Genomic DNA, 12690 nt, shown 5'->3' with positions numbered 1-12690 from the left:
ATATCCCCTAAAGCTACGTACCCTTTCAAAATTAAAGTCGTACTTTATCATTGCAGCGAAAATCTCACGTAGTTGCTTCAGTTTTGCTACTGCAATCGATTTCGATTGTTATCCTTTCCTCTTCCAATTGCATCAGCTCTTCATCTATCAGATCTTGGTCATGGGATGCCAAAACCTCTTCAGCATCATCTTCGTCAGCTTCCACAAGCCAAACTCACTTCGTCCATGCTTCGTTCACCACGATCAAAACGCTTAATTATGTCTAGTTTTACGCTAAGTGTAACACCCTTACAAGCTCTTTTAGGCTTTTCCGACACCATAGAACTCATCTTGCAAACGGCTGCTCACAGGCACGTGTTAAAGCAATGCCGGCTAGAATGCAGTTCCAAATCTGGGGAAAGCAGCTGCTCGGGGTGCGCGCCGATTTTTTTCGCATGCTGAATTTTTCATCGCGCGCTGCTTTTTTGTCGTAACAGTGAAAATACCCTCTGAAAGCGAAAACAGGGTACTAATGTAGGTCTTTCGTAACAGTGAGGTTTCGTAAAGCGAACGTTCGAAAAGCGGGGGACACCTGTATCGCTCTATAAGATTATTTGTCTTTGCTGGTTTCATAATAAGGGATCAAGCATACATTTTTCGACTTGGAACTAAATTATCTGGAAGCGCATCACACAGAGTCAAGCCCCTCACTCAGCCTCTCAGTCAGTGGTTTTGGTTCGTTTTCAAGTAATCACTACACCTGCTTTTACCCCAGTGATGAAGTGTTTTGAAAGGTTGGTGATGAAACATATCAACACCTGCCTGACAAATGGCTTGGATCCACTCCAATTTGCCTACTGCTGCAACAGGTCCACAGCAGGTGCCATCTCATTGGGTTTTCACTCAACCCTGGAACATCTGAACAGCAAGGATGCTCTTTATCGACAATAGCTCAGCATTCGATACCATCATCCACTCAAAACTAATCAATAAGCTTCAAGACTTTGGTCGCAATGCCTCATTGTGCACTTACATCCTTGATTTTCTCACTTGTAGACCTCTGTCAGTTTGGATTGGCAACAATATCTCCTCCGTGATCTCTAATCAGCATAGGTGCACCTCAAAGCTGTGTGCTTAGTCCCCTGCTCTACTCGCTTTACATTTATGAATGTGTGGCTAAGCACAACTCCAATGCCATATTCAAGTTTGCGGAATCAAAAGTGGTGATGAGTCAGCATACAGGAAGGAGACTGAAACTCTGTCTGAGCAGTGCCACAACAACAACCTCTTACTCAATGCCAGCAAGACCAAGGAGTAGATTATTGATTTCAGGAGGAGGAAACCAGAGGTCCAAGAGCCAGTCCTCCTTGGAGAATCAGAGGTGGATAAGGGTCAGCAACTTTACATTCCTTGGTATTATAATTTCAGAGGACCTATCCTAAGCCCAGCACGTAATTGCAATTATGAAGAAAGCACAGCAACGCTTAAATTTCCTTAGGAGTTTGCAAAGATTTGGCATGGCATCTATAGGCCGGTGGGTATGTCATCAGCAGTGGGAAAGTTACTGGAAGGTATTCTAAGGGATTGGATAATTAATACTTAAATAGGCAGGGACTGATTAAGGATAGTCAATGTGGCTTTGTGCGTGGTAGGTCATGTCTAATCAATCTTACAGTTTTTCGAAGAAGTTACTAGTAAAGTTGATGAAGGCAAGGAAGTGGATGTTGCCTGCATGGACTTTAGCAAGGCCTTTGACAAGGTCCCACATGGGAGGTTGATCAAGAAGGTTCAGTTGTTTGGGATTCAAGATGAGGTAGTAAAGTGGATTAGATATTGGCTTTGCGGACGAAGCCAGAGCAGGGCGGTAGATAGTTGCCTCTCTAACCGGAGGCCTGTGACTAGTGGAGTGCCACAGGGATTGTTGCTGGGTCCATTGTTGTTGGTAATCTATACCAATGATCTCGATGATAATGTGGAAAACTGGATCAGCAAATTTGTGGATGACACCAGGATTGGGGGTGTACTGAATAGCGAGGAATACTATCAAAGCTTGCAGCAGGATCTGAACCAGCTGGAAAAATGGCAGATAGAATTTAATGCAAACTTGTGTGAGGTTTTACACTTTGGGAGGACCAACCAACATTCGGTAGGGCAACAAGGCACACAGTAGAACAGAGTGGTCTGGGAATACAGATCCATAATTTCTTGAAAGTGGTGTCGTAGGTAGATAAGGTCATAAGGAATGCTTTTAGCACATTGGCCTTCATAAATCGATGTATTCAGTACAGAAGTTGGGATGTTAGGTTGAAATTGTATGACATTGGCGAGGCCTAATTTAGAACGTTGTGTTAAGTTTTGATCACCTACCAAGGATGTAAATAAGATTGAAAGAGTGCTGAGAAAATTTACAAGGATGTTGTCATGACCTGAGTTATAGGGAAAGGTCGAATAGGTTAGAACCATTCTTTAGAATGTAGAAGATTGAGGGGAGAATTGATTGAGGTATATAAAATTATGAGGGGTATAGACAAGGTAAATGCAAGTAGGCTTTTTCCACTGAGGTTGGCGGGACTACAAATAGAGGTCATGGGTTAAGGGTGAAAGGTGAAATGTTCAGGGAGGAAATGTTCAGAGGGTAGTGAGAGTATGGAATGAGCTGCCATGCAAAGAAGTGGATGCAGGGTTGATTTCAACATAAAAAAGAAATTTCGATAGGTACATGGATGAGAGGGGTATGGAGGCCTATGGTCTGGGTCAAGTCGATGGAACTAGGCAGATTAACGTTTCAGCACAGACTCAATGGGCAGAAGGGCTGGATTCCAGGTTGTGGTGTTCTATGACTTTATACACATTTATGACATACAAGGAGACCATTTTTGATCTACTAAGTCAATGCTGGCTAAAGGAGCAATCCCACTTGCCACACTAATTTTCCCTGTAAGACATTCCCATCAATTCCACCAGCTTCTTATCTCTCACCTACACAGTTGGGGCAATGCATAATGTTCAATTAAACTACCAGTCTTTAGGAAGGGTGAGAAAACTGGAACTCCAAGGAGGAATTCACTTGGTGACAGGAAGCATATGCAAACTCCACACAGATGGCATTCTAACTCACGATTGAACTTGGGTAACTGAGCTCTGTTGCAGCAGTACTGCTATCTGTGGCGCTTGCTGTTTCTCTACAAAGAGTACGCATCCATAAGACATGACAGCAGAATTAGGCCACTTGGCCCATCGAACCTGCTCTGCCATTTCATCATGGCCGATCTATTTTTCCTCTCAGCCCCAGTCTACTGCCTTCTCCCCATATCCTTTAATGCCCTGACCAATCAAGAATCTATCAACCTCTGCCTTAAGTATACGTACAGACTTGGTCTCCACAGCTGCAAGTGGTGACAAATTCCACAGATTCACTACTTTCTGGCGAAAGAAATTCCTCCTCATCTCCTTTCTAAAAGGATGCCCTTATATTCTGAGGTCGTGTCCTCTAGTCTTAGGTACTCCACCAAAGGAAACATCAATCCACTCTGTCAAGGCCTTTCACCATTCAATAGTTTTCAATGAGGTCCCCCTAATTCTTCTGAATTCTAGTGAATACAGGTCCAGAGCCATCAAACATACTTCACATGACAAGCTGTTCAAACTTGGAATCATTTTCGTGAACCTTCTTTGAATCCTCTCCAGTTTCAGCACATCCTTTCTAAGATAAAGGGCCCGAAATTGCCTACAATACTCTAAGTGAGGCCTCACTAGTGCTTTATAAAGTCTCAACATTACATCCTTCCTTTTATATTCTAGTCCTCTTGAAATGAATGCTAACATTGCATTTGGCTTCCTCACCACAGACTCGACCTGCAAATTAATCTTCAGGGAATCTTCCACAAGCACTCCCAAGTTCCTTTGCATCTCAGTTGTTTGTATTTTCTCTCCATTTAGAAAATAGTCAACCCTTTCATTTTGTCTATCAAATTGCATGACCACACACTTCCCAACACTGTATTCCATCTGCCACTTCTTTGCCCATTCTCCTAATCTGTTTAAGTCCTTCTGTAGTTTCTCTGCTTCCTCAAAACTACCTGCCCCTCCACCTATCTTCATATTGTCTGCAAGCTTTACAACAAAGCCATCAATTCCATCATCCAAATCATATTATGATCACTTGCCTATAAAGGTCCTGTATCTAAGATTCTGCACACTTCCTGCCTTTCTATATTAAATTTTCTGGATACCTAATTTTCATTGTGACTTTCACCACTGGTATTTTACCCTTTTTACTTATAATAAAGACCGTTTCAAAAATTATTAGCACATCTCACTTCTTAAAAATATAATATTTAGCAAATACTTTTCCTTTAACACCAAAGTAAAGAAGGCCTGGCGTGCCTGGAAGAGTAGCAGAAAAAGTCAGAACTCAGTCAATAGAAGGAAACAAAAACAATGAAAATTGGTGAGGACTCACTCAAGCATGGATAGGCACTTAGACATAGCTCTTGTAGAAGACAATATCCTTCCATATCAGAAATAGAATCAGCTTTTATTTTAACAACATCTAAATTAATCTGCCTTCACCTTGTATTCTTTACAATTCACTAAGTAATTGGATTTCATAGGCGTTGCTCAATTTTTCCATTATCTTATAAACCTTGTTTGAATATCTCAAAGACTATGCAGTCATTCAAAGCTATTCGGGTAACCAAACTTTAAACTGAAGATCAACATTGTGGGCCTCCTCTGCACCTTTTCCAAAGTTATTAATGGAGTCATAGAGTCACGCAGCACAGAAAAAGACCCTTCGGGCGAACTGGTCCATGCCAATCAGGACTTCCACCTAAGCGTGACCCGTTTTAACCATGTTGCCCCATATCCCTCTTAACCTTTGCTCCCCATGTACCTGTCCAAGTATCTTTTAAAAGTGGTTAATGTAGCCCCCTTAACCACTTCTTCGGGCAGTTCATTCTTTATACTGACCATGCTCTTGGAAAAAAACTTGCCCCTCAGGTTCCTATTAAATCTCCCCTCTCACCTTAAACCAGTGCTCTGCAGTTCTTGATTACCCACTTTGAGAAAAAGACTGTGGGCATTCACCCTAAACATGCTTAATTGTACTCACCTCTATAAGATCACCCTTTATTCTCCTAATCACCAATGAAAATAGTTCAAACTGTTCAACCTCTCTCCATAACTCAGTCCCTCAAGTGCCAACAGCATCCCCCTAATGCTCCTCCGCACTATTTCCAATTTGATGGCATCTTTCCCATAGCAGGATGACAAAAACTGAACACAGTATTCCAAATGCAACCTCACCAATGTTTTGTATAACTGCAACGTAACATCCTAACGTTTATACTCAATGCCAAAGCCTGCTTCACCAACTAGTGTTCCTGTGACGCAACATTCAGAGAAGCAAGGTCCTTCCGAAAGTTAATTCCATATACTAACCACTTTTTTTGGTGGAAAAGTTGACCCTCAGGAACCTATTAAATCATGGTGAGCATCCCCACATCAACAATTACTGTCTGGTTTAGTGCAGCATCCTCTCAGAACATATGAAAACGACAGCAAACTGTCAGGTCAGCAGAAAAGGTCATTGGCTGCAGCCTACCATCACAACAGGACTCATATGTGTCTGGGACAAAGCAGCCAGGAAAATTTCAGACACTACCCACCCTGCAAACTGCACTTTCCAAAAGCTCCCTTCTGGAAAACACAGAAGGTTATTAAAACAGAAACATCACGCCTTCTTAAAAGTTTATTCTCCAAGGCAGATAATCTGATCAACCATTCTTGTTAACCTCCATCCCCTCTCTATCTATTACCTCAGTCACTGCACTTTAAAACTTTTTATAATGTTGTTTACACTGTAAATACATTCTGATATTATGTACTTGTGTACATTTATTCCATGTCCGTACTTTAACCTTATTTGTATATAATTTTGTATTCTTTATCATTGTTGAATGGTGTTGTTTTTGTTGCTTGTCATGCAAGCACACTGCAGCAAATTCCTAATAGATGTAATGCAAATAATGATCCATAATCACTCTATTCTCTGCTCTATTCTTTATTACAGGAAGCTAAATCTGAAGCATAACCAGCCCCACATGTGCTTCATCAGACAACTCAAAAACTTTTTAAGGAATCTGTGAACTGGATACATTCTGGATACATCACAAATGCCCAATGAAAAATCTTGAGATTGAAATTGAAACGACTAGAGAATCATGATATTAATATGTAACAAGTTTGGATTTGATATTAATATGTAAGAAGTTTGGATTTAATATGAAGAAAACTGCAGTTGTGAAGATATTTGGAAGGACTACAATCACCCTTTCTTCACAAACACGCTACACATCTTAAACATCATGCCACAAAATTATTATATTCCATTATGATCTTTCCCATATTTTAAGATGAATGAATAAATGCCAGCTCTATAATCTATTCTCTTTGGAATTCAATATCAGTAACCCTATTCGACCGCAGGAAGTTGCTAAATTGACCACAGCAACAACATCAATGAAGACCCAAACCCAAATCCCATTAATGTATTCCAAAGTCAGGAAAAAAAGTTGCAAGCAGGGCACATGGCTGCATTGGCAGTGTTCCTTTCAGTTAATTTCTTGGAAAGTGAGGTAAGTAAGCATGTGCCATTTGAAGCTATTGTTTTTCTGCAAAGTGCACTTGCCTGAAAGAATTCTGGGCCAACTCCAATGGTGCTTGTTGGATAGCATATTCCTGGTAACCCTTTCGCAGAGCTGATTCTTGGCCAATACTTTCAGGCTCAGCTGCTGGAGTTTTCTCAGCTGGAGTGGCCTCGATGGGAATAATTTTAGTGGCACCTAGAACACAGAAAAATATTATTTCATGTTGCAACAGAGAATAGCAGTTACAAGGTAAGACAAGAATTGGCTTTAATAATATTTGGGTAAAGGAATAGCAGTAAGTATCTATCCCCTCAAATCAGTTTTGCATAGTGCATTGAAGTGGTGGCTGATCTGTGGCCTTGGTTTATGTGTTTATGATCTGTGTACATGTTATTGTGTTTAATATCTGTGGCCTGGTGTTATTAACTTGTCCTTGACCCCACTTCACAAATCACTTATTTTTCTTTCACAAAAAAATCTACTAACTTTGAACTTCAAAGTACAGAATCAGTTGCCAAATGATACTTACCAACGGTGAGATTTCATAATTTAATTCCTGAAAAGACCGGTTTAAATTTTTGGCTCACATCACAAAATTATACCTGCTGGAAAAATAATTTTTCCTGCCGCCTTTTATTGGCTTTCCTCTATCATGCCCTGTTTAAGCCTAGAGAAAATAAGGAGTCGGACATTTAATACATCCTATAAATTTGAAGAAATCTGGTGACCTTTCATTGTATATTTTCATATGATCTAATTTTTGTACTAATTCTCTTCCAGCTTGTAGATGGAGTTAGAGTAGAATCTGGCCACATAGTCATGAGTGTATAGGGAGAAGAGTAGAGGGTTGAGGACACAGATTTGTTTAAAGAATGGGAAAGGCCATAAAAAGGGGGTGTAAGCAAGAATCAAATGGAAGCAGAGTTTACAAAGCCAGAATGATAAATGCTATTCTCCTCTGCAGCTCAGCCATCTATAGAATCCTCCAGAATTTCTGTCTCCAAAATTTCAGTTCTGCAAGACTTCAGAGGTTGACTGTCTTGAAAGAAGTGTACCCTGTTTTCTATTTAAATTAAAAATCAAATCTGTGCTGGGATCTTGCCAATTTTAAAAGAAGCATAGGAACAATAATGGGGAACAGGGAAGTGGCTCCGAGGATCACATGATTTATGTACCAAAATGCAATTAAGAACATTGCAAATCCCTCATTATCATCTTCCAAAATTTTCAATTTGACAAATGTTACTTAATTTGAAGAATTGCCCATAGCCCTCAGCTACCTAAGAAAATTGAGTGAGGGATAATGGAAATTATAGATCAGTTAATCTAATGTTTGGTGTTGAGGAAGTGTTTTTATGATTAAGGATTGAATGACTGAATGTCTCTGCATGTTCATATAGAGTCAATGTGGATTTTTAAAAGTGCAGGTCATGAAAGTCAAATTTGAATTGTTTTGGAGTGCCTAACTTGATTCGGGACTATCCATGGATTGTAATTATATGGACTTCTGAGACAATAATTTATTTTTTCTTTAACTAAAGTAGAAGCTTATGGAATTGAAGACTGATTGAGAATTTGGATGAGTAGCCAGAAGTCAAAATGTAGAAACAATGGCCAGATTATCTCATTAGCAGGTAACTAGTGGCATTCCACAAAGATTTATGTTGTGATAGTGGCTATTCATCACCTCATAAACAACTGAGATTATTTTCCTTCTTAATGATAGGTGCTGTTTTTAAGGAGGAGATATTATTAGATTAAATGGATGCTAAAACAGTAGAAACTGGTTTTCAATGTAAGCAAGTGTGAGGTCATCCAGTTTTGACCAGGATAGATCATGATACTTTGGAGTAGCAAAAAGTTAAAAACTCATTATTGAATGATCTGGGTTCATTGATAATTAAACTGAAGTTTAGAAAAGATGAATGAATTACTGGTCTTTCCTGCACACCATAAGTGCCGTGAGTAGTAATGGGCACAAGAGTGTAGAAGCAAACTATTTGGCAAGTTTGTTTAATAGAATGATACCTGGATTGGAGTGAAATAGAGATGTTTTGATTTCTAATCAAAGACGATTAAGGGAGGATTTGATAAAAGTTTTCAAGCTATTCCAAAGAACTGGCAAAATAGAGAAAAACTGTTTTTCTTTCTTTTTCTGTTTTTCAATCTTTTTATTGATTTAAAAAAAGTGTATACGAACAGGAGGAGACTACAGAAATCCCCCGGTTTTCGAACGTTTGCTTTACGAAACCTCACTGTTACAAAAAACCTACATTAGTTACCTGTTTTCGCTAACAAAAGGTGTTTTCACTGTTATGTGCGATAAAAGCAGCGCGCGCCCCAAGCAGCTGTTCCTCCCCCGGATTCGGAACGGCATTCTTGCCGGCATTGCTTAAACACGTGCCTTTGCAAGAGAGTTCAAGAAAAGCCTAAAAGAGCTCGTAAGGGTGTTACACTCAGCGTAAAACTAGACATAATTAAGTGTTTCGATCGTGGTGAACGAAGTAAGGACAAAGTGAGTTTGGCTTGTGGAAGTTGACGAAGATGATGTTGAAGAGGTTTTGGCATCCCATGACCAAGAAGTGATAGATGAAGAGCTGATACAATTGGAAGAGGAAAGGATAACTATCGAAACTGAGTGCAGTAGTGAACGGACAGAAAGTGAAGTCGTACAGGAACTGAATGTGAAGCAACTGCGTGAGATTTTCGCTGCAATGATAAAGTACGACTTTAATTTTGAAAGGGTACGTAGGTTTAGGGCATATTTGCAAGATGGTTTGAGTGCTTACAAAGAATTGTATGACAGAAAAATGCGCGAGGCTAGCAGTCAAGCATACTGTTGTTTTTCAAGCCTTCCACATCAGCCACAGCAGACAACGAACTTCGACCTTCAACATCGAGGCAGGCAGACACAGGAGAAGATGAGCTGCCTGCCCTGATGGAAACAGATGACACCTCAGTGTCCCACGACCCCAACCCCTGGGCCGTGGACAGATACCGATTCATGGAAAATGCAGCGGTAGCCGGGACACACCCAGCACACCTTTGACAAAAAAAAGCCGAAATAAACAAGCTAACTAATTAGGTGCCACCTTGTACGTAAATGTCGACCCAGATCAGAGGTGATTGCTGATTGCGTCGCCTCTCACCTGGGCTGACATTTACATGCCCGGCGGCACCGAATTAATTAGCTTGTTTATTTCAGCTTTTTTCTTAAAGATGTGCTGGGTGCGTCCCAGCCACCGCTGTATGTTTCGTGGATCAGTATCAGTCGGCAGCCCAGAGGGTGGGGGCCACTGCACCACCCCAACCTCTGACGACTCAGCCTAACATACCATCATCAGTGTGCTCGATGCTGTCTTCCCGATTCCAGTAAGTGATACTACACTGTACATACATTATTTCTACTTTATATTGGCTGTGTATTTTTATGCGTTATTTAGTATGAATTGGCAGCTTCATAGCTTAAAGGTTACTGGAGAGAGTTTTTCTGCCGAGAGCATTTGCACTGTGTTTTTGCCCACAGCGCTTGCGCTGTGTTTCTGCTGAGAGCACTTGTGTGAGATTTTCGCTAAGGAGAACAGTGCAGGCAATGATTGTAGAAAAGTATTTCTACTGTGTATTTATCATATAATTCCTGCTTTTACTATATGTTACTGTTATTTCAGGTTTTATGTGTTATTTGGCATGATTTGGTAGGTTATTTTTGGGTCTGCAAACACTCACAAATTTTTCCCATATAAATAAATGGTAATTGCTTCTTCACTTTACAACATTCTGGCTTACGAACCGTTTCATAGGAACGTTCTACCTTTGGATGGCGGGGGAAACCTGCATCTCTGGTATATATGTCAATAACAGTACATACAGAAGGTAAAATAAACAATATCAGAATCACACAGTGTTGATCTACAAAGTATAAATTTGATATAGAATATATAATACAGAAAAAAAAGAACGTAATTCATTCTCCCTTTATCAATTTATGAAGAAAGGAAGGACTATTAGAAATTTTCATATAAAAGAAATGAAAAAAAAACACTATTCTAAACAGCAAAAAAAGGACTGGGCAGTCTATCCTGAGAGAAAAACCAAGAGAAGAGGAACTCTCTGATCAAACCCAAGGTTCTGAAAAAATCTACCTCTATTACCTTGCACCTCCTATTACCTGCACTTCATTTTCTAACAGTGACACTTCATTCTGTATTCTCATTTTGTTTGTCCCTACCATGGTGGACTTCATCAGCAAACGTGTCGAGGACTGCGTACCAAAAGGGAAAACCCAGGTACTTTCAAGCCAGAAACCATGACCAAACTGGGAGATCCACTTTTCTGAATTTGAGGTCTGCAGCATTCAAATCAGGTGATCTGACCTTCATAAGAAATCAATATATGACCTCTGTAAAGCTATCGGAGATGCTCTTTCAGCATTTTTATTAGTTTCTCCATAGAAGAATACAGAGTACAAGAAAGTATATATAAATGCCGAAAAAAAACAACTACCAATTACATTATATCTATTCATAATAACAATCTCATTACCCCGTATTCATGTAGGTTAGTCAAAGTTATATTGAAATATACTAATTTATTACAAAAAAGTGTCTAACCCCTACCAAGACTGAAGCTGTTTATTACGGAGAAAAAAAGGTAAAAAACCTTCTCGTATAATAAAAATTAATAATAGCCAACATCTAAATTTAAACAACGAATTGAGGGTTTTGAAAATAATTCAGAAAGGGTCCCCACAATGTTTGAAAGTCTTGACGAGATGGGAAATTGAACAACGAATCTTCTCTAAATCTAAGCATGACATAACATCGCATAACCATTGAGCATGAGTAGGAGGAGAAACATCTTTCCATTTAAACAAAAGCGCCTTCCTAGGTATAAGAGAGCTAAAGGCCAAAATATGTAAATCAGATGTCTTTAACTTGATATCTCATCCTGCAACAATACCAAATACGGCCATCAGAGGATTAGGCTTAAAATTGACTTTGAAAAGTAGAGAAAAAGTTTGAAAAACTTCCTTCCAATATTTTTCAAGACATGGACAAGTCCAAGACATATGAATTAATGAAGCTTCTCTATTATTGCATCTGTCACAGTAGGGAGATATATCTGAATAAAAATGAGATAGCTTATCTTTAGTCATATGGACTCTATGTACCACCTTAAATTGTATGAAGGAATGGCGAGCACATAGCGATGAAGTGTTAACCAGTTTACAAATTTAATTCCAAGTTTCCTCAGATATTGATGTCTGTAAACCTTGTTCCCAGAGATTCGTAATTTTGTGTAAAGGAACATTCGTCTCCAGTAACATACCATAAATATTAGATATTGAACCATTATAAAAAGGTGTCAAATTAAAAATTACGTCTAGTAAGTTCTTATCTGAGCTTATAGGAAATGTGCATAATTGAGATCTTAGAAAGTCTCTGATTTGTAGATGTCTAAAAAAGAGAGTTTTGGGTAAGCTATATTTAGCTGACAATTGCTCAAATGAAAAAAGATTTCCTCCAACAAACAGATCCCAAAAACATTTAATACCCAACCTGTCCCATTCTTTAAAAACTAAATCAGTCATGGAGGGTTTAAAAAAAATTAGAATAAATGGGACTAGAAAGGGAAAATCTCAATAAACCAAAATGTTTTCTAAATTGTATTCAGATCCTCAGAGTATGTTTAACTATTAAATTATCAGTTAGTTTACTCACAAATAAAGGAAGTGAGCATCCAAGAAGAGAAATAATAGAAAATTTATTAACAGAATTAGCTTCTAAAGAAACCCATACTGGACGGTCTACACAACTAATATAATATAGCCAAAACGTAATATATTGTACATTAACTGCCCAGTAATAAAACCTAAAATTAGGTAAGGCTAAACTTCCAGACTTTTTAGGATTTTGAAGATGAACTTCATTTAAACAAGGACATTTATTTTTCCATATATAGGAGGATAAAATAGATTCAAGAGAGTCATAAAAGTATTTAGGAATAAAAACGGGTAAAGCCTGAAAAAGATATATAAATTTAGGTAGAATATTCATTTTAA

At 38.9% G+C, this 12690-nt stretch overlaps 1 protein-coding gene across 3 annotated transcripts in view; it reads right to left on the bottom strand.

Moving 5' to 3' along the window:
• zfat (zinc finger and AT hook domain containing) overlaps positions 1 to 12690 on the bottom strand; it is a 157153-nt gene that overhangs the window by 116374 nt on the left and 28089 nt on the right. For all 3 annotated transcript variants that reach the window (XM_072259626.1, XM_072259614.1, XM_072259620.1), the window contains exon 5: positions 6671 to 6824. In XM_072259626.1, coding sequence (XP_072115727.1) covers positions 6671 to 6824 — 154 coding nt within the window. The remainder of the gene's footprint in view (positions 1 to 6670; positions 6825 to 12690) is intronic.

This window comes from Mobula birostris, chromosome 1 (genome assembly GCF_030028105.1).
Source record: "Mobula birostris isolate sMobBir1 chromosome 1, sMobBir1.hap1, whole genome shotgun sequence".
Lineage (NCBI taxonomy): Eukaryota > Metazoa > Chordata > Chondrichthyes > Myliobatiformes > Myliobatidae > Mobula > Mobula birostris.
This window is presented reverse-complemented; position numbering and strand designations above follow the sequence as displayed.